The sequence below is a fragment of the Alligator mississippiensis genome, chromosome 14 (genome assembly GCF_030867095.1).
Source record: "Alligator mississippiensis isolate rAllMis1 chromosome 14, rAllMis1, whole genome shotgun sequence".
NCBI lineage: Eukaryota > Metazoa > Chordata > Crocodylia > Alligatoridae > Alligator > Alligator mississippiensis.
In genome coordinates, this window is record NC_081837.1 from 29,765,146 (window position 1) to 29,787,993 (window position 22,848).

General features: G+C 48.8%; 1 protein-coding gene across 1 annotated transcript; it reads right to left on the bottom strand.

Annotated features, from left to right (window-relative positions):
• Window positions 1-422: 422 nt before the first annotated feature.
• Window positions 423-22,830, bottom strand: ADIPOR1 (adiponectin receptor 1). Its single transcript, XM_014609416.3, has 8 exons — window positions 22,722-22,830; window positions 18,781-19,010; window positions 17,534-17,650; window positions 16,204-16,375; window positions 12,778-12,964; window positions 11,000-11,187; window positions 3,407-3,600; window positions 423-1,270 (listed from the first exon to the last, which is right to left on the bottom strand). The coding sequence occupies exons 2-8, from the start codon at window positions 18,919-18,921 to the stop codon at window positions 1,142-1,144; spliced, it is 1,128 nt and encodes a 375-aa protein (XP_014464902.1). The 5' UTR covers window positions 18,922-19,010; window positions 22,722-22,830; the 3' UTR covers window positions 423-1,141.
• Window positions 22,831-22,848: the final 18 nt, after the last annotated feature.

Genomic DNA, 22,848 nt, shown 5'->3' on the forward strand with positions numbered 1-22,848 from the left:
AGGTTTCTGTGCTCATTGTCTTGCTTCTGTACAAGACCTCTGTTGGGCTTGTAGACATTGTTGGAGTCTGGGCCATCCCTGGAAGAAGCTATCCTTTCACTCCTTCCAGGAGACAGTGCAGAGCAGGGCTTCTTGGTACACAAAGGCCCCACTCTGATTCTCAAACAGTGTTAGGTGTACAGATCCCATAATATAAACCCAGAGATTTAAAACAGGAATTTATAGCATCAAAATTATTAGCATTATTGATCTGGTGTACTCGGCAACAAAGCAACAGCTCTATTCTTTTTCTGTAGTAAAAAACTGAGTGAATGTTAAGAGCTAGCAATTTCCAAGAGATAGCTTGAGTCTAAAAAGGTTAAGAACCATTGCATTAGCATAATCTTCACCAGGAACCTGACAAAACGAGACAGAGGCTCCTAGCAAGACAATAACTATTGACCTTTTTATTTCAATGGGCTACAGCAGCTCTACATTCCCCTAAAATACTGTCCTTCCTTTACTACCACAGATGGCCCTGGAGCCAGGTACACTGAAGTGGCAGCAAGTCTCTTTAAAGCTTAGTATTAAATATTAAATATTCTCTCATTTAAGTTTACATTGCTTTATCAAGAAAAAGACAATTAAAACTTAAGTTACATGAATCTGTGTACACCATTGCCAGGCATTAGCATTATGGGCTTCCAGACAATCGCCAAGGCAGCTCTGCTGCTATGGATACGCAGAATATCCAGAACTTGAACTGATAACACATGACTTTAGTCTCTCCAGAAGTGGTCTAAAAATGAGGCTACTTTGCTAAGATAGGGAACAGGTTATCTGCACCCTTTGCTTCCAGAAATAAAAATTCCTGAAAAGGTAAGAAAAATCCTAATGTGGTTAAAACACTGTCTGGAGAAGATGGTTTCTCTTTTTCCTCCAGAAGGGATGACTAATGGTCGAGCTTGTTTCTTCCCACTGGACACCACTGGCAATCCCAACAAATCATTCGGAGGGTATGCAAAGACTTGGTCATTACGGATGTTGCTAATGAATTTTTCTTTTTAAAAAACTCCAAACGGTTTAGAGTCTTCCTTTGATTTTAGCAAAGACGTAGTTTAAAAAGCACTTAGGAAGCTTGTACTAAAATCATTAGACGCTCTCACAGGAGAGAGTCGTCTGTACATCCCCCTTCAAGTCCGTAGCGAAATTCTTGCAAGTTTGAGACCCCATAGAAGTGGACAAAGGCAGCAGCCACCACGAGCACATGGAAGATCTGGTGCGACTGGAACTGAAGGGAAAGCAAAAAAAGTTAGACCAACAAGAAGGCAAAGAACCAACCACATGAGACGGGCTGTCTTTTGGGGTGAACTGTCCTGATGACCTATGTATTGTAGCACCAGAGCCAAGGGTTATGGGTCAAGGTTTCATCTGAGGCCTCCTTGCAATAGACCCTTTGGTCTCTAAGCAAGGTGATGCAGAATACTTACCTATAGCCTCCAAGGAAGAGATCTGTGAAAGAAGTTCTCTGGACCAGTCGAATAAAACTCCCCTCTCTTCTTAATACTGTTTCCCCTCAGACCTTTTGGGATTTTAGGATTGTTTAGGATTTTTGTGGACATTGCTGTTGTTTATTGCTTGTTTGGTGCAGTTTCACTAAGTGTTTAATTATTCCACTTGTTATTAACAATTAGAGTATTTTAAGTGTTTAGTGTGCACTTAATAAACTAGCTGTTTGTCTAAGGTCAATTCTCTTAGTTATTTAATACACGCGGTGATTAGATGCACTTTGGGCAAAGAACCACCCCACCTTTCAGAGGGTTAGTTGACAGAGAGCAGCTGTTTGCGTGGGCTCAAATAATTAGAGATTAAATTGAAAATTAACCCCCAAAAGCTCTAGCCATTACTGACAGGGTAAGTTGTGCAGAAGGGAAATGGCCCCCCTCAAATGGATTCTCCCATAATCTCTAACATTACGCTACTTCACTCTCTTACTGGAGATAACACTGGGATACTGAAACATTTCTCCACCACCACAAACAGAACTAGACAATGAAATGTTAACTGCGGGAAATATCAGCTGCCTTCTTCTAGGTGGGACTGGGTGCGACAGTTCAATCCATCTGAAATTATCCCCCAACCAGCAGCTGAGGTTAGCAGGAAGGAAGCTACCAGATTTTAGCTTTCCATCCATATACAAGCTATGGCCAAGATCTAAACAAATTACCATTACCATACTGGCAGAGGAGCCCAAATGGCTTAAGGCTGCAGGGCCACTGGATAGGAAAGAGGAACAGGCCTGACAAAGGGCATTTATACCCAAAAGCTTGCAAAGAAAATTTTTCCAACTATCTGAGTTGGTCTAAAAGATATCAGATTTACCCAAAGAATCTGCCTATGTCCTTAGACCAACACGGCTACAGCCTACACCCAGGTAGCCCCCAGGGCATTTATGGCTTCCCAGATGAAACCAAAAGGGACATTACTATTGCACATGAACTCCCCATGGTAACTGGGGCAAAGGAAAGAAAAACTCCAGCTTCAAAGTGAATAAAGCAAAGGGACTAATGGGAAGTGGGACTGGAAAGTTTTGCATTCATAATGGCATTGGTTGTTGATCTCTGGACCATACAAATCCCCAAAACCAAATGCTGCAGGGTGACTGAAGCAGGTAGGCAGCCCTGCAAGCCGGCCCTGTACTTGAGTGACAGTTGGATGAATCGGTTTTCTCTCCCCTCACCACTTCCTCTGCTGTTTACACCTAGCCCCTCTGCCCAGCAAGAACACACCCTTGAATTGTCCCATCCTTCACCATTCGCTCCAAAGGAGTTGGTGTCACAGAACATGGAGCTTCTTGTCCCCATACAGCTCCAAGGCAGGACTTTATGGTCTAGTCCCACCTCTCCTGACTATCGGCTCTACTGGCTTGGTACAATGAGGGTCTTTTCAGGGCATTAAGGGTTTTCTTGGTACAATGTTGGATAGAGGAAAAACTTTCTAGCAGGCCAGATGGAACAGCCTGCTCCTTGGTAGTGACTGCTGCCCAGCTGTTGTACCTTTGGCTGACAGCAAGTTATCTTCCAGTACATGCCAATACCACTTCCCACACACAGAAGGCACCCTGCAGTCTAAGAGGGCCATAGCTCCCACAATGACATAGCCATAACCTCTTTGTGTGACTGAACAAAAGCACCAAGCAGCTCCAACCCTTATTTATCCACCTTTTTTTATTTCCCAGCCAGATCCTAGGATTCAGAGAATAACTCTCCTCCCATCAAGCCCGTCGCTGGAATTTGCAGTGCTCTCCTTTGACTGACTCATCTCATTGATTATGCAACTCTCATGTTCCCTTTACCTGCATCACTCTGCTCACAAGCTAGTCTGCCTCTTGGGCCCTTCCACATATTCTGGAGAAATCTGTACTTACCCAGATGTCAAATTTGCCAGGAAAGAAGCGCTCTGGAATGCGGGCAGCATACAGCCCTGCTCCAGTGATGTACATCACGGCCATGAGGAAGAACCAGCCCATCTGGCCCACGGTGGTTGCTTTTACAAACCCTTCTGCTATGGTGAAGTGCATGGTAGGCACAACGCCACTGAGCCCCAGCCCCAAAAACACTCCTGGGGAGACAAGAGACACATGGAAAATACTCAGCCTTTGCTCAAAATAGAGTCAGAGGGAATATGGCCCCAAGTCTGCCACACTACTCCCAGGACCACCAAATACAAGGTTCCTGCACCCAAACTCAGTATGGGGAGAGCTGCTAGAAGTAGCCATCTCTGCCCTCTCATCATACCTCAAAGCTGTTCTAGGAAAGGTTCCCTTCTGGGTGAACCAACATATTAGAGCCAGTGCATCAGCATAAGGACCTGGGTAGATCATGTAGATCTTGCTGCCCATCCCCTCCTTCCCAGCACAGACTATAAAAGATGAAATTTCAATGTGGGCACCTGTCTACCAAGAACCTGGACTAAGCCTGGACTTCTCATAAATCTGCCAATAGTCAAATGGAAACTACTTTGGAAAATATTGAAATATGATACGAATTAAAGAACCATTATGTTCGGTGTTCTAGTCCCACCTCTGTCCAATCCACAATTCACTGAGCCACCCATTGAATATTCTTCTGCATGGAAAATACTCTGCTGCTAGAGCTGACAGAATGCACCTCACACCCAGCTGCAGGCAGCAGACTTCATCCATTCACAGTTCTGAGAAATAGCCTTTTTCCAGATGAAGACTTCCATTCCCAAGACCAAATGGGGACTTCTTTTAATATTTCAGCCAAGTCCTGTCAGCTGATTTTGAATTATGCAAAGAGAAAACTTCCCATACTTTTCATTCAGGACTGCAGGCAGTCCATAGGCCAGTTTGTGGGTAGTAGCATAGCCTATTACCATACAATGGTGGGGATGCATTGTACCCTGTGGCTTCCCGCCTCAGCCCCAACTGGTACTCCCTTCCCTTGCACCACTGAGGCCTCCACCCAGACGGAGCCCCTGGAATCAGGCTTGGGGGCTGCCTGGCACAGCTGCCAGCAACTGGTAATGGGAGCAAGGTCACCCCCACTGTGGGATATGCTCCTTAGTGAGGTCCCTGGAGGAGAAGGTGGCCAGCAAGAAGGCTGGCAGAAAAGACCCTCCTGGAGCTACCTGGTAGATGGCAGGTCTCAGGCTCCAGAACATGCAGGGCTAGGGCTGCTCCTCCCCTGGTATTGTACAACAGGTATGCTCCCCTCACCACACATGAGGAGGCTCCAATGGAGACACTGGAGGAGGAGGTGGGTAGTCAGAGAACTGTCACCCCCAAGAGGAGATGCAAGGTGGTGGTGGGGAATCCCTCCTGCAGGGCACCGCTGGACCCATCTGCCATCTGGACCCCCTAGCCCTAGAGGTCTGCTGCCTCCCTGGGGCCCGCACCCAGGATGTTGCGGAGAGAATCCCTAGGCTCGTCCGGCCCTTCAACCACTTCCCCATGCTCCATGTCCACACGGGCATGAATGACATGGCCAGAAGTAATCTGGACTGGGTCATGAGTGACTACAGGGCTCTGGGGGCTGGGCTTCAAGGGGTCAGGGGCACAGGTAGTCTTTTCCTCTGTGCTCCTGGTTGCAGGCCATGGACCTAGGAGGGAAGGATGAGTCAAAGTGGGACACCTCCAGTGGTGGTGCTACCAAGAGGGCTTTGGTTTCTTCGACCACAGTGCACGCTTCAGGGAAAAAGGACTCCTGGGAAGGGACGGCATCCACCTCATGCAGAGGGGTAAGTCCCTATTCTCAGCCAGAATGGCCAATCTTCTAGATAGGGCTTTAAACTAAGATCACCAGGGGATGGGGAAACACTGAGTGGAGCATGCCCAGGGACTGGCACACAAGAAAGCTCTGAAGCTGGGGACACTAGGAGAGCCACTCTTGCAAGAGCTGAGGGAATGGTTCTCCCACAGTGTGACAGGGAATTGAGGGTCTCAATTGGAGGACTCAGGTGCCTGTACACTAATGCCAGGAGCATGGGGAACAAACAGGAGGAGCTAGCCCTCCTACTCTCCAGTGGGCATTATGATCTAGTAGGGATTATGGAGTCCTCACATGACTAGAGCATAGCCATAGAGGGCTACACCCTGCACAGAGGAGACATAGCAGGGAAGAAAGCTGGAGGTGTAGCTTTATGTGAAAGAGCAGTACACCTCCTAGGAGGCCAACGTCAGCTCCTAAGAAGAACGGCCCGAAACCATCTGGGTCAAACTTCAGGGGGAGGGGAAGGGCACAGTGAGACAGACCTAACTGTAGGTACATACTACAGACGCTAAACCAGGGGGAGAAGTTTTATCTGGAGTTCTCTCAAGAACTGGCAGAGGCCGCACGCGCACAGGACGTGGTCATAATGGGCGACTTCAAATTACCCAAACATCTCTTGGGAGCAACACTCAGCTAAGTCAGATTGCCATGCTCAGGGGAGGTCCCTGAAGACTGGAAGAGGGCCAATATTGTGCCAATCTTCAAGAAGGGGATGAGAGAGGACCTGGGCAACTATAAGCCAATTAGCCTAACTTCTATCCCAGGGAAAATGCTAGAAAAATTCATCAAGGAGTCTGTGTGTGATACGCTTGCAGAAGGTAGGATTCTGAACGACAGCCAGCATGGCTTTGTTGTGGGCAGGTCTTGTATTACCAATCTCATCTCCTTCAACGACCAAGTAACTTGCCACCTGGATAAGAGAGAGGAGGTCGACATTGTATACCTAGACTTCCAAAAGGCCTTTGATCCCACTCTCACGGGAAAATTAGAGGATTGTGGGCTTAACTGCTCGACAGTTAGGTAGGTAAGAAGCTGGTTGCAGGGTAGGACCCAGAGAGTTCTCCTGAACGGATCTGTATTGTCCTGGCGAGAAGTGGCCAGTGGTGTCCCTCAGGGGTCTGTGCTCGGTCCAGTACTTTTCAATATCTTTATCAATGATTTGGATGTTGGAGTGAAGAGCTCACTGGCCAAGTTCGCGGACGACACCAAGTTATGGGGAAGCGTGGTCATGCTTGAAGATAGGCTACAGATACAGGCAGATCTAGAGAGGCTAGCAAGTTGGGCGGATCAGAACCAAATGAAATTCAACACTCAGAAGTGTAAAGTGCTCCATCTGGGGAAGACCAATCCCCAACATACTTCCAGGCTCAGTGGTGCCAAACTGACTGGCACTATGACTGAAAGGGACCTAGGAGTAATAATAGACCATAGTATGAACATGAGCCATCAATTCGATGCTATAGCCAGCAGGGCAAACAATACTCTGGCATGCATCAACCGATGCATCTCAAGCAAAACCAAGGAAGTGATTCTTCCACTTCACTCAGCATTGGTGAGACCACAACTGGAGTACTACATCCAGTTCTGGGTGCCGCACTTCAACAAGGATGTGGAAAAACTTGAGAGAGTCCAGAGAAGAGCCAACCGTATGATCAGAGATTTGCAAGGCAAGCTATACGAGGATAGGCTGAGGGACTTGGGTCTCTTCAGCCTAAAAAAGAGAAGGCGGAGAGGGAACTTGGTAGCAGCTTACTGCTATATCAGGGAAATACATCAAGGGCTCAGCAAACAATTGTTCACCAGGGCACCCTTGGAGAAAACCAGGAGTAATGGCTACAAACCTCTGGAAGACCATTTCAGGCTTAACACTAAGAAAAGCTTCTTCACAGTTAGGGCGTTCAGACCATGGAATAAACTCCTTTCAGAGGTGGCGCAATCACCGACCCTGGTAATCTTCAAGAGGAGACTGGACGGTCACCTCACTGGGATCACCTGACCCCAGTTGTCTTTCCTGCCTAGTGCAGAGGGGGCTGGACCCAATGATCTTGCAAGGTCCTTTCCAGCCCCTTACAATCTATGAATCTATGAACCTTTTGTAGTGGGGACCTTAAGAACAACAGCTCAAATAATATGACAGGTAAGTTTTGCCTAGAGAGGTTCAGCAGAATTAACTTTGGTTCAGTGGAATGAACTCAATTTTTGGCCTGCGCAGATGAAGCTAATCATTACCAGCCAGGCAGCTTGCCCTTAAAATTGCCAACTGCTGCTGGGGTGTGGAACCTGGATGAAGAGGAATTAAAACAGAGAAATCAATACAATGAGTATAAATGAACAACAGACAAGTAGTGAAAGAGCTCAAGCTCTCACAGAAATGGGATCTGGGGGCCAGGGATGGGTTATTCCGTTTCCTGATAGCTCTGAAGCGTTCCCAATCTTGTCATTCTATCTATCCTCTGTAACACTGCACTGAGCAGCTCAGGAGTAGAGGTGCACCAATATATTGGTCGCATATTGGGTCAGCAGCAACAAAAGAAAAATCAACATTATCAGCCATCAGCTTTTTTTGGCCTGTGTAGCCAATAATGTCACCGATAAATGCTGTGTACATGCACGCAGCCAGGAATGCAACCGGGCAGCTTGGAGAGCAGCACCCGGCTGGTAAGTCATGGTGGAGGAAGGCAAATTGAGGCCCCCACAGTGAGGCAGGAGTGGGGCAGGGGCAGGCGCTGCCCAGCCAGGGTGGTGAATGCAACCCCAGGGCAGGACAGAACCATGGGCAGCTCATATGGGAGGGGGGCAGCTCCCCTCCACTGCATGCACCCCCAGGGGAGGCATGTGCCCCCTGGATTTGTGCACAGGGCAAGGGTGGGCTACCTGCTGTGGGCTCAGGGCCAGGGGCTGCACAAGCCTCTTCTCAGCAGCACTGGGAAGCATGGCTACAGGAGAGGCTAGGGTGAATTCTGGGGTGGCTATAGCCCCCCAAATGCCCCCCCTACTCAGGGCACTCCACTCTGCTGCCTTTTCCTTGGGAGGCCTGGAGTGGCTGTGCATGGGAGAGGCAGCACAGCAGAGTGCCCCAAGCAAAGGCGATGATACGGGGAGGCTAAAATTCACTTCAACCCCCCTGTAGCCACCCCTCCCAACACCACCACTACCCACCCCACACAGCTAAGCCTGTGCCACCCCTGCCCACCATAGCCCAGCCCCCACCAAGAAGAGGTCAGTACAACTCGTGACCCTGAGCCCACAGACATAGTCCGTCCTTGCCCCACACACAAATCCGGCATGCCCCCCATGCCTCCCCTAGGGGTTTGCACAGCAGCAGGGAGCCACCCATGGCTCTGTTCTGCTCCCTGCTCTAGGGTCACATTCACTGCCCTGACTGGGCAGCACCTACCCCTGCCCCACTCCCTCCCTCACTGTGGGGACCTCAATCTGTCCGTCCCCATCTGTCCCCCCCCCCCAAATGTCCCTTACACACTTATCAGCTGAACGCAGCTCTCCAAGTTGCCGGCTGCATTTCTGTAAATCGGTTATTGGATCAGGATCAGCCGATATGGCTGGTTAATAATCGGCTATTGGTACCGGCCAAGAAAATCTTTATCAGTGCATCCCTACTCAGGAGCACCTCTCCCCAGACTTCAAACAGAACAGCAGTGACAGAACTTGTATTTCATAGCTATCAGGCAGCAGATGCACAATCCCCTCTTCTAATCCAGCCTCAGGGGGTTGCAAATTTCACTGTGTTTTAATTGACAATGGAAAAGGACACAGTTACAGCAAGAGAGTGGAAGAAGCCTGCCCAGTCCTGTTATTGGTTTCCAACATAATGACTGCATGGAAGCAGGCTGCACAAATGCCAGTCTGATAAGCATGTTGGGTCAGTAGCACCACACTGGGACACTGCAACCTGCACAACAAGAGCAGCTCAACTGAGATGCAGTGGGTACAAATGACTGCAGCCAGCAGCTCTAAGCCCTGCAGTAGCCCCACAGACAAAGCCAGACAGCAGCTGACTAAGTATAAATGTACTCAAACATGGGCATGCCATAGGTACACATGCCAAAGTGAGCTGCTCCTCTATAACTGAGCTGCATCTTTTAGCTGCCAAACCACTGCACAGAGAAAGCAGTTCCCTGTTATAGCAGCCTCTATGGCTTTCCAACCAGCACTTACAGGTCTGCTATTTTTAAAATCAGGTTACCTACTTTTTCCACAGTGCTGGACACCAAGGCAGCAGCCTTCTGGATCTGGGCCTAGCAGGCAGCCTTTGCTTGACATCAGAGGGATTCAAAACCCATAGCACAAGAGGAGAAAAAGCTTCAGTGCCTTCCACTTCCTATCCCCTCCCCAGCCTGTACCTCACACCACTCCACTTAGTCTGCTCTCCAGGTCCCAGGGACCACTGCTGGTCCTGCACCATCACTGCCAGCTACAGCCTGGGTTCTGGCAGGTCTGCAGCTGTGCAGCAATCGCCACACCCATAGCTGCTGTCAATCCCAGGGCTCATGTCAAGCTTCTCAAAGGAGACGGTGCTGTACAGATTTCCACCATGCACCCACTATAAAGTATGCTTCAGGCACAGACAGTCTCAACTCAGGCAGTGGGAAAGCAGAAGTGGCTTGAGGCTAATTGCATTCGCAGTCCAAAATGGCTCAGCACCTTCCTGTTTCTCAGTTCATGCCAGTTCTCATTAACAGGTCTAATAGGAGCAGTGTTCTCCAGCCAAGGGCAAGAAACAAGTCCCCTGTGGGACATAGCAGGCAACGGCTGCCCTGGTGGCATGAAGGGCATACTCTCCTCACCTCTCTGGTGTTCCTTCCTCCTGTGGGTTGAGAGTTTTGCCCTTGGTGGAACAAGGGGTCAGTTCTGGAAAAGTATCACCACTACACACAGCAACCTGAGCCGAGGAGCTCCTGCTACCCAGAGGCAATGGTTGACTAAGTGCAGGAGCCTCATGTGGGAAATGAGGATTGGGGAAAAGGCTCTGCAGGTTCTGTGATGAGAAAAGTTGTCTTTGACTTCAAATGGAAGCAGGGAAGGGCTCAGTGACTGCAGCTGGTCTGAGAATGCAGAATTCCTGACTTATTAGGGAAAGGGGATGGTGATGGAACAAAGTCAGCAAGTCCACAGAGTTTCTAGTATCAATGGTTGTAGCAACCCTTCCTCACCTAGAATACCACTAGCAGCCAGATGACAGGCTTCTTCCAGCATGCCAGTTCCCAGCAGCACTTGCACATGCTGTGTGGAAGGTTTGTCTACCTAGATTTTACTTATCAACAATAATTTTCTCTGCCCAGTGCTGTACTGCAATGCAATATGTACAGCTGGAGGCTAGAGGCATTGCAAGATATGGGAGTTTGCACTCCCAGAGAGCCAGTGGAGTCCACTGGTGTACAGAAACTTGCTTTTATGCATGTATACATTATCTATTTTCTGTGGCTCCCACAAGCATCCTATGCTGCATTTAACCAGGCAAGTTCCCCATCTTCTGAATGGCGGATAAGACCCAGAGAGTGCACAGCAAAGCAAGGAAACGAACCCCAATCTTACTCAAATGCCTTAGCCACTAACACTTCTTTCAGGCAGAAGATGGAGAGTCTGTGGAGCTACCATCTGTTGCAGAGATGTAGAGACATAAGCCCCGTGTCCCTCCAGGTCACTAAAAAGCCAAGATCCCGATATGTGAGCCCCGTGGCACACAGCAGAATGAAGGGCTTTCCTACCTGCTCTTGTCTGCCTGTGTTTGGGCGTTGCAAACCGGTCCCACTGGGCAACAATGATTGCGGAAATGCCAAGGACACAGACAATGGAGAGGTAGATGAGTCGAGGCTGCGGTGAGCAGTAGAATGAATAATATAACCATGGGACAAAACTACCCATGATCAGCAGTGCTATTCCGGAATAATCCAATCTAGAAAGCAGCCACAGAGAGAAAAAGCCACAGGTCAGTTTGGAGGTGCATCCCACTCCTGCATCTTCACCCTCCCACACTCGTGTCCTCCACCCCCATGTCATAGCAACTTCAAGTGACTTTCCATGTGCAGAGAGATTTCACCATTTCATACATATCTGTAATCTGTAAGAGCTGTTCAGATTGTGTGTATGAGTGCAGCTGGGAGGAATTGGAGCAATGCACTGGACATGATTATGTTCACATGCTCAGGAAGTATCTGGTGAGAAGCCTGTGAGAGTAGGTCTGGGAATCCAAATGTGAAGCGTGTATAGATGCGAGTTAAATTCAAATTGTATGCAAAAGATGAAAAGCGATTTTCTGGACTTCAGAAATGTTGAGGTAGGCTATGAACTGAGCAAGTAGAGCAGGGTGTTACAAGCGTTAGTCCTAGTCTGCCTGGGAAGTTATTGGAACTTCCATTCCAATGTGATTTAAACCAGTGGTTACCAACATTTTTGTACCAGGACCCATTTGTAAACATCAGTGGCCAGTCCTGACCCAGTGCCCTTCACTCTTGATCCACTGTCCCCTGCCCACCCCCCAGTGTGTGGAGCACAGCATATGTGGGACATAGAGGGCCCCTCACAGGCTTGAACTCTGCCAGCCTGCAAGGGAAAAGCCACACTTTCCCATGTTTTTCTTCTTTAAAGGAGAATCTATTTTTAAAGTTTGTTCACGGCCCTTTTATATATACTTGCAACCCACTTTTGGGTCATGACCTATGGGTTGAGAAATGCTGCTTTAAACCTACATAACCAGAAAGCACATTACCATTAAAAAATTAGCTATTTCTGGGGTGAGCAGCAGCAGCTGTTTGGGAGCCCATACCCGAAGTACAGGACAGCCTACTATATAGAAGCAGGCCCAGGGGAGCTACAGCATTCATACAAAGCAGACTGGACAGGATATGACACCAAACCGCACTCAGGCCTGTTAAAGGCCTTGTTCTGTTCACAATATGAACAAGGCCTTATCTTAAAGCCTTGCCAACAGCGCAGTTCTGGTGATAGCTTAATTGTCTCTTGACGGTGCCAGAATACTGCTAATAAAGCTGACAGAGAACCAAGGTTCCCAGTTTACCAGATTTTATTTTTTAATTTGGTTTGGATTGAAACCAATTTTATTTTCAAAACATCCAAAAAGCTGGAAGTTCTCTGGTATTGGGGTCTCTCAGTAACAGAAATTCTTGTGAGCTTCCCTGTGAATGTTGAATTTCACTTAGAAGTTGCTGGGGGATCTCAGGGTCCCCAGGCTCAAGCCCATCTGCCAACCACATCTGACCCCAAACCAGGCATTCTTCACCTTTCTGCACCTCCGCTCCAGGACCAAACACACAGGAGCCCAGTTAAGGGTCCCCTAGAGTCATGCATTGAATTTGATTCAATTCTGTTGAAACCTAAACATTTTGGCTATCACAGTTTAGGTTCAGTGAACTTGTCATTTTCAACCAAACTTAGCTAGGCTATGCTATGAAAGAATGGCTGCCACACAAGTTAAAAGCATCTGCTACTGAACACAATTTTGCAGCAGTTACTTCAAACAACTCACTTTGAAAACGTCCGGGAAACCTTCTCTGAATGACAGTAGACAGTGTGGAAAAGCCAGGAGAAGCTGAGGCATAGCACTGCTCCAAGGAAGAACATTCCAAACACCACTTTCTCCTGCAGAGGGGCCATGAAGTACATGTTGGGCCTGAGCATGGTCAGAATCCCCAGGAAGAGGAACAACACAAACCCTGTAGTCAACACATCAAATGGTCAGTCAGCAGCTGGGCAGGGGAAAGCAAGCCAATGGGGACCACTTACGTCTACCCACAGGAGCACATTAAACGTCATATCTGGAAAGTAAGAATAAGCCGCAGAAGTGAGTGGTTGTTTCTAAATTAACCTGGGTAGGGGGGAGTAGGGGCAGCAGGAGTCAGCAACTCTAAACAAGAGAACACAGCACTAGAGAACTGCTCAGAGCAGCAAGTCATTGCAGTCAGGGAGAGCACTACTGGGTCCTGCACCCATTTCTGTAAACAGGGAAGCTTGCTGTCTGCCAAGGGAATGAAAACAGCAGCATCTGACTCTCCTGAATCTTCCTAAGAGAAGTGCCGATAGGGCAGTAGGGGAGCTGCCGACCTATCAACTAGCATTTCAGAGCAGATGTTCAGGCCATTCTGCTCCTTGGGTGGGGGATATGGGGTCAGGTAAATTCTAAGCCGTCTGCCCCAGAGCAGGTGTCAAAGATAAGGCTACAAGCTGCATCTGGCCTGCACAGCCACATCATCCAGCTCATAGTGCTGGCCCTAAATCTCAGCTGACCCACACACCACACAATGCATTCTGGATCAGCCCTATACATAAGGCCCAGGAAAAGTACTGCATGTGGCACCTGATTTAGAACCTGTGATGCACATGGAAACTACCTAGAGCCAGTCCAGGAGTTGCCCTGCATGCCGGATCCAGCGCTGGCAGCATCCACTTTAGAACCGCGCTGCATGCAGAGCCTGCTCTGGCTGATCCAGGATGTGAGCTTCATGAAGCATGGGTCCTCGAGTGGGTGCCATGTGTGATGCAGTCCCAGACCAGCCAGAGTGGACACTGGATCTGGCAGGCAAGGGTGTGGGTGCTCATGCCAAGCAGGCATGACATGTGGCTCATCCTGGAACAACCAGAGTGGGCACTGTAGGCGGTGCAGTCCTGGAGCAGGCAGCATGGGTACTGGATCCAGCATGTGGGCCAGGGATTGGTCCTGTGCCACTCATCTGGCCCATGGGGCCAGATTAGTTTGACATCCCTGCCCTACAGACTTGAGTTCCACAAGCCGATAGTGCTGCTAAAGATCACATGTCCTAGAAGGGCAACTGCCACTTGACAATTAAGCTGGTCATTTAGAACACCACCATTCAATCCCTGACAACGATGGACTCTGGCTTTTTCAAGGCACGGCCCCCCCTGCAGGCCTTGAAGAATGGCCTGTAGCATGGAGACCTTCCTGAATGGCTCCCAGGAACTGTCCATCTGAGAGGATGCCAGGCTGCCCCAGATCTTGGATCTGGGTGGCCAGTGGGAAACATGGTTGTTTTGAGATATTTCATTATACCTCAAGCATGCTTGCCTCCCTTGAAAAGAAACTGCTAATTTGACCTTCATTTAAACAGCCTGGGTACACTGATCAGCACCTGCTATTCAGCCAAGTACAAGACCTGGCCTCTGCCCGAATTCCCTTATTAAGGCCCTTGGTTTCCACAGTCTTTCAGGAAAAGTAGGCACTTCACTGGTTCTGCATACTCCTAACTCCAATATAACACCGGCTAGGGCAAAAGGGCTGAGAAGAGGCAAGGAATGTAGTGTGAATAGGAACAGTGAAGTAGGAGACTGACACCCAGTCCTCAGCCTCAAGTTAAGACTGAAGTGAGCAACAGCTTGCCTGGCAGGTGAGGTGGCAGTAACAATTATCAGACTACGCCTTTTGAGGGCAGGGTCCCCTCTTCTAGTCTGCCCAGCACTAAACACTGGAGAAGCAATGCTGCCACCTGACCAGGACTCTGGCTGTTCCAGGCTTCTGGTCAAGCAGCTTGGTCTATGCTCCACCATAGAGAGCTATAGGGGAGCATGGACAAAATCTCATCTCTGCCCAAGGGGAAGAGCTCTCTGGTCCATATCACATTATTAAAAGATAACAGCTAATTGTCATGACAGGCAGGGCACTCGCCCACAGGTCACAAACCTGGCTGCAGTGATAGCAACTTAATCCCTAGAGGTGAACCAAGCTATTTCTTCCAGTATCGCCATAGAAGCTAAACCTGTTGCTCTGGATGAAGGAGAAGCTGCCTCCACACCCAAAAGATTAGGCCATGAAACCTCTGACCTGTCAAAGTTCATTTTAAACACAGCCTCTGTTGTGAGGCAAAAGTTCAGGGAATCTCATAACCAGGCCAAGATCATGCAACTGTGAGCTTGGTGGGAGGCTCTTAGATAAGTGGAGGACCTAGTAACTCAGTAACTCCCTTATTTTCAGTGCTTGGGTGAGGATAAAGAGAAAATTCTCCTCCGTTTTCAATGCGACCTGAAACTGCAGTCACCTTCACTGAGATCAGTTAATCCTAGGTGTTCTGCTTGGCAGGCTTACCACAGACTTTGAATATGGAAGGGTCTTCACGTGAATTAATGGGAATCCACCAAAATCAGTTCCCCTTGCAGGCAGAAGTGTTACTGCCTTGTCAGCTCTGCCTCAGGGGTACATATGTAGTGACCAAGTCCAGTGAGCAACCTGACACAACAGACCCCAGGAGCATTTATACATGTGTTTTGGAGGGAAGGAAAGGAGGTGCTCTAATTAGAGAGGGGCACTTTAATTAGCTCCAAGAGCAGCTCTAATTAAAGTGCTCAGAGCATCACATATATCAGTGTCCCCATGCTAAAAAAATGGCAGCAGAGACGCTCTAACTAAAGCTCATATGAGCTTTAGTTAAAGCACCCCCACCGCCATTTTTCAGCATGGGAACACTGATACATATGATGCCGGAGCCTGCTGGAGTGCAGTAATTATCACGCTCCGGCAGACTCGATTAACTGAGTCTGCCCTGACATGTTGTGCATTGGAGCAGCCTCGCTGCATATGTGTAGGTGCCTCAGCAGTCCAAAAGTAAAACAGTGGTTTCAGCTCCCTGAGGAACAGGAAACAACCCCAACCCAAGTGTACACCTGCGCTCCTCAGGCTGAGACAGTGGCCATAACAAGCTTTCATGGGCTCCCTCTAGTCTCTCATTTGGTAGGACTCTGACAGAGCTGTTTTTGTTCTTTTCAAGGAGTAAAAAGAGCAAGGAGGTTACCATAGTTGAATACATGTGAAAACAGACAGAGCCAGAAGGCCTTGTATGCCCTCAGGGGAGGACCCTCGCTTTTTGACATGGTCCAGGGCAGAGTGGTATAGGTGGTACCACAAAAATATCCATCATCCCTAGAACTAGTGCTCGCCTTTAGTCACCTAGTAAGTGCGTCCAGATGTTGCCCGTCTCTGTGTGTATTCGAAAGATGCTCTTGAAGCAGGCTCTGAAGGACGGCATGGGGGGTCTGTGTCCATGCAGGAGGTAATCATTATCCTTCAGCCAGTCTGGGAGCACATCATAGGGAATCACCCTCCAGCGCCCTTCCCACACCTGCAATATACCAACCCACACAGGTAGTTATCCAACTGGCAACCTGGGCATGGGGTGGCTGCCCCTCCCTCCTGTAGGCTTAGGACCGCATTCATGGCACTCATCACTGTGGCTTCTTGGCACCTGAAGTTAAAAATTACAACCCAAAACCAGCAAGTCCCTTCTCTATGAAGGTAGTGCTGGAATAGCCCTTCTAACTCTTCTCTGGGGATATGGGATTAGCAACAAGTTTAACTGCTGCAAAATTACTTTCCAAAAAACCCAAAGCTGAGCTAAGTCAGTGGTGTGGAGAGCACTCCCTACATATCAGTTCTGTGAGATTAGAGGCAATTTATACTCTTAGGATTTGGGCCTTTTACACCATAAGAAGCTATACTACTAGCTGAGGCATGACCTACACAGGAACTGCTAAGAGGAGCACTCTGACATAACTTCCAACTTGTGTTCTCTTTCTGCTGATATTATGGGAGATCACTACGGCCCCATTTCTAGGCAACAGGGCCTTTATAGTGCTCATGGTCACTGCACTAGCTCTTCACAGCTGGAAAGCAGGGCTTCAAAATCCTATTGAGTAACAGTGAACTTCTGGTTAATCCCCAAAAAACATGCGAGCAGAGCAGCTATGTGGAAAGCCAGCACTCTTGCACCCCAGGGTCTATAATTAATGGAGCCTGGATGAGGTAGCCTAGGGACAAGGTATCACACAGCACCTGACCCTTCCAGGCACAGCCAAGCCATCCCAGTTGTACACCCACAGATGGGTGTATAACAGATGGGGCCATCTGCATTCTCCACACTGTATGTCGAGTTAATGCTGGATCTAGGGCATTGGCAGAAACTCCTGCAACAAACTGGAAAAAAACTGCAATCCATAGTTGCCATGATTCACTTCCCACATTACTCACTGTTGACAGCTCTTGGTTCAGGCCACCTGCCTGTGCTAGAGTGGCAGTCCAAGCAGTTGATTTTACAGCCACCCAGATCCATGGCGTTCTCCTAACAGGGAAGATTAGCCACATTGCAGCCCCAGGCCCAGAACCAGCATAATGCCTCAGACTTAGTGGGTGCACAGAACAGTGGCCCAGAGCCCATGACATTGGGCCCTCTCCACTGTCCTCCCAAAGTGGAGCCTTTAGAGTTGCTATGACACAACTATACCTTATATACAAACTCCTCCATCTTTTCCATGGCATGATGAGCCTGTAGAGGCAGAGTTAGCACACGAACTTCCTCTTCTTCTTCTTCTTGGGTCACCGTGCATGGCGGGTCATCGGCCTAAAGGGACAGATGGCATCACAGTGTAACTGAAACCACAGCACAGACAGGAAGGACTGATAAGGCACAAAGAACTCTGAAGATAGCAGAAGTACTCCAACTATGAGATGTTGGGACTTTCAGACTATACAGAGGTAGCATACCTTCTAAGAGACCTTGGGCAAACTGTTACCATCTTAAAAATCCCAGGCAGTCTAATCCCAGATTTATTCTTACTTAAAGCAAGGATTACAGTGAAGGATTTTCCTTCTTACAGCCTGAAACAGCCACTCAAGTTTCACAGGAGGCAAGGCCAGGGAATAGGATTGTCTCCATTGCCTCCCAGCCAGAGCAGAAGCGTTAAAGAATGGAAGCAGCACCTTTTCAATCCTCTTCTACCACAGAGAGACTGCTGTGAACAATCTGCCTTTACAGGCTCTGATTTTTGTTCCCTTCCTTCCCATTATGAACAGGAGTTTACAGAGGATCCCTAGCCTCAAGAACCACAAAGCAGTGAATGAACAAACTTGCTTGTTACAGATTGTGAAGGGCACTCAATTCACTTGCAGGCAGAACTGTCAGCAGGCACACACGGTGTATCCTGGCTGACACTATCATGCAAACAGGAGACTGGCAGCCCATAGGCAGCAATCTGCTAGGAACTCTTTGCTCACAGCAGGCTGAAGTCTATACAACAAAATAAGAGTTTCAGGCTAGGCACTCTGAAATCATTTTGATAACCACAAAGTAGGTGCAAATCACCACCATTTGGATTTCTAAGCATCTAACATCTACTTTGCAGTGGTATAAAACATTCAGAGCCTTAGAGAACACAGTGTATTGTAGGGAACCCAAACCACACACCCTTCCAAACTCCATCCTCCAAGCTGCTAATGAGATAATGGGCTAAATTCTGGGTTAATCCACAAGGACAGTGTTGAGAGACTAAGTAACCTGGAATGTATTCAGTTGTAACTCTGCTGAGTGCAGGGGCACATTTCATTAAGATGCTCTGCTCATCTTCAGCAACAGTGGTCAGTTGTGAAGCAAGTTATAGGAAGAAATAGTTGTAGAATGGGTTTGGTGTGCAGACTTCTCACTGCCGCCCAGGCACCAGGGGCCTGGGTACACATTGGTGGACTGTGGCTTACATTGGCTGAACTGGAAGGTCCCTGGTCCCCTTTCTCTTCCAGCAGTGGTCCCAGCTCAGCCAGCTCCAGATGGCCTCTTTCACGGTTACTGTTGGAGAGTCCATTTCCTTGGTTAGTTGCTGATGCTTTCCGGGATGACATCTGGTCAACAAACAAATCCCGATGAACTTCAACCTGCGTAAAGGCTGAGACTTTGCAGCAGGTCACCTCTGCTTCCTTGGAAATTCAAACTAGGAACAAAAGCAATACAAGTAACTTTGCACACCTGTCCTCTTCCAAGTCCCACAGTGCAGCGCAGTCCCTCCCACCCTGGAATGCTGTTAACAATCAACTTGTTACACTGAGTGACCCTGTGCATCGCCACTGACCAGCTGGCAACCCAGTGCTGAGAACAGTCATCTGTGTTATTGGACAAAGTGCCATATCCTGTTATCATGTGGCAGCCTGAGGTTTGTAAGGTCCAGGGAGCCTGAACAGAATTCTAGGAGTGCAATATGCAATTTGAAGCCCCAACTCAGAATCTTCTTCTCACTGGCCTTAGACTTCTCTGTTGCTTTGCTAACAGAAAGCTCCCAAAGAATTTGACCTCCCAGAGGAAGCAAGTCCAAGACAACAGCCAAAACCCTGTGGCCTACAGGGCCACTAGATCTCAAAAGGAGAAAGTCTCAGCAAAAGGATCTCAAAGGGGAGAAGCTTTTAAATCACTGTAATCTTAAAGGAGTACATGAGCAAGGAGGAATTCACAAAGTTTGGATACACCCACAGAGAACTTGCATTCATAAACACAATGATGAGTGTGTTACCTACACACTGAAGCTTTTACTGGGAATCTAAGGGCCATCTTGGAGAAGCAAAGTGAGAACCCATGCTCTGAAGGGGGGAGAAGACAAGCACTACTTTCTAAGTACGCAAGGAAAACCTGCAGGCAGAAATGTTAAGCAAGAGGGGCACCCCAGACCACACAGTTTAAACAGAAAGTCTCATTATGCACTAAGACCACTGCAAGATTAGGGGAGCAAATCCCATAAACCAGCAATTACAACTAGCAATTACAACAGCAAATCCAAGCAAGGGCCCTGGCTCTGCCCTTAGCAGCCTTGGTGACTCCTAGCAAGTCACTTATGGAATAGATAAACAGGTTAGTGACTTACAAGGGAGTGGGACTTATTGTACATCAGCTGCTTCATGGTAACCACCTGAGTGCACGCTCTTACTCTGAAGCAAGTGAAAATTAAATAGCATTACCTTAATCTCCCATTTCATTGAGGGCTAGTTACTGTGATTTAGTTCCTATTTATCACAGGGAAAGCACATGCACATGGGCAGGTAGGCAGCTGATGCGTGGTAAAGTCCCTACCTCTTTTTAACTCACTAATTTCTTTTTTGTCCACCCTTAATCCCTCAGAGAACATATTTCCTCAAGTACTCAGACTGCAAGGTGAGAGGGCTGGCACCACATACAGTGTCTGTGCAGTTGAGAAAAAGCTTAGCTACAGAAATGCTGAGCAAAACTGGATGGTCCGGACACTTTGCCCTTACCAGAGTTACAAGTAGGTGCAGAGTCACATGACACAATTAGCACGGTTTGGCACAACCAGCCCTTTCTGCTCAGCTGAGGCTTCAAAGCAGGGTGCTCAGGACTTAGTACAGGTTTCCCTCACTTTATGCAGCTTCTGTATGTGCAAATTCACTCTTATGCAATGACCCTTTTTATACCAAAAATTTGTTATACACGAGGTAAATTCACTCTTATGCGATCAGCGTGGTGGAAGCCCGCAGTCAGCTGCTTTGTGCAGTGCACTGTGGGAATGACATGCACCAAAATATAGTCTCCTGTGTGGATCTGTGTTCTTCACTCATTGTCTGAGACACGCATTTCTGTAGTTGCCACCCCCCGTTATGGTAACATTCACTACCACCCTCTGCTTGTGTGTACTGTCTGCTGTAGGTGAGTATGAAAATTGTCTTGTAAAAGTGGTAAAAATGGTCTGGGACTCAGTACAGTCGAGGTCTTGGAACATATCTCTATTTCTTACATTGTAAAGTGCGTCCCCTTTATGAAAATTCGAGTTACGTGCCATTTTCCAGGAACACATGTACAGCATAAAGCAAGGGAAACCTGTACCACCGGTTGAGGCTTGTTGTCTACCACAGGATGCACTCAAAAGAAACTTATCTAACAGTGGTCCAGGTTATGCTTTAGGGATATTCAACCCTCATTCGCACAAGCCACCTTCACAGATCTATGCGTGCCTCATATTGCTTTCCTACCCCCATGGGAAAGAAATATTTACCTTCTCCCCCAAAGCCTTAGCTTATTCTTTGTCACCTTTTTGCAGAGGCATAACAGGGCAGTAGTGCATGGAGGCTGTCAGTGCCACATCCACAGCTGTTATTCTTCTAGTCACCCACCCCCAAGTCACCCCCTGGGGATGCTGCCCCAGTCACCCCACCTTAGTTAAGTTACTGTCTTCCAGGAACCTATAAGCTGCTAGTGGCAGCATGTCACTACCTCCACACCACTGTCAAAGCTATCATCATCTTAGAGCTGGTCCTTGGATCAAGCAAAGTCCCTAGAAGCAGACAACATTTCAAAAAACCCAGAATACCCTGGAGAGCAGGCCTGATTCATTACTGATGTATGTGGGCATTACTGAAACCAGACAGACCATGCCAGTGGCGATTCTGACCCTACATTTGTTTTTACCCTTTGTGCAGTACTCTGCAGACTAAGAACAGTTGACAAGTGACACAGTGTGAAGTCCTGCAAACCCCACTTAATGTAACCTTGCCCCATAACAACACTCCCATGGTCTGCAGAAGGTAGATGTCCTTTTTTTTTTTTTTTTTTTTAAGCCTAAAATATTGAAATGGATCAAAATCCCAAAAGAAGAGAAAGATCAAACCAGTGACAGGAGCGTCCAAGTGCTGCAGTACACGGTGTAAAATGACTGGCTTGCACATTAATTTTACTCATTCCACCAGGGCAAATCATTCATTTACATGGGTGAAAAAGACATTATTTTTTTCCCCGTCATGGCACAAGCTTGACGAGTTTTTATCGGCTCAAGCACAAAACACTTTCTTTGATAGTTTTGCAATGTAATTGTTGGACAGAGTGAGCAAAAGAACTGCTTTTCTATGAAGCAGGCAGAAATCATATGAAATGTCAAACTAAATAATCAGCTGCAAAGACCCCATGTCAGGCAGCCACCAGCAGATCACCGGACAGCTCTGCTGTAACCTCAACCAGTCAACAGCTCTGAGGATGGGGCAAGCCGCTTCCTGAAAGGCCCGTGGCGAGGGCTGCAGCTCCTAGTCCCACCGCAACCGCACGGGTAAGAAGCGGGGGCAGACGCCGCGTTTAAAGAAGGGAAGAGCGGGTGCTGCAGAACCTGCCCCCGGCCAGGCCCGGGAAGCTCAACTCTCCCATTTTGCTCAGAAGCGCCCCTCTTGTTTTCCAATGTAAACAGCTGCAATGATCCAATTAGAGCAAGTGGAGACTACGGCGGATTAGGGAAAAACAGCAGCTAAATTTACAGCTCTTATGCCCCAAAGCCTGCGAGTGACCTGCTCTTTCCCTGTGCCGCGGCGGTGCTGCCTCAGCTCTCACGACCGCAGGCAGGCGGCCAGCCCAGCCCAGCCCAGGCCGAGCCAGCCCCGGGCCCGCGCCGCCGGTGGCGGGCCGTGAGGCGGCATCGCGCCGTGGCCAAAGGCGCGGGCGGCGGGCGGGACCCGGGCAGGGCCGGGCACGACGCCAGCTCGCGGGAAGGATGCACGGGGGGAGCCGGGGAGCGGCGGGGCTGTGCGGGCTCCGGGCGGGGGGGGCCTGCGGGCGCCGCGCACCTCACTCCCCCTCAGCAACCGGGAGCTAGGGCGCGCGGCCTCCGGCCCGGGGACCACCCCCCGGCAAGGGGACCGCCCGCCCCGCCCGCACTCACCGGCCGCTACATCCCGGGCAGGGGCAGCTGCGGCAGCGACGGCTCCAACCAGCGGCACCGGAAAAGACGCGACTTCCGCCCCGTGCCACGTGACTAGGGGCAGCAACACTTCCGGCGGGGGAGGGGG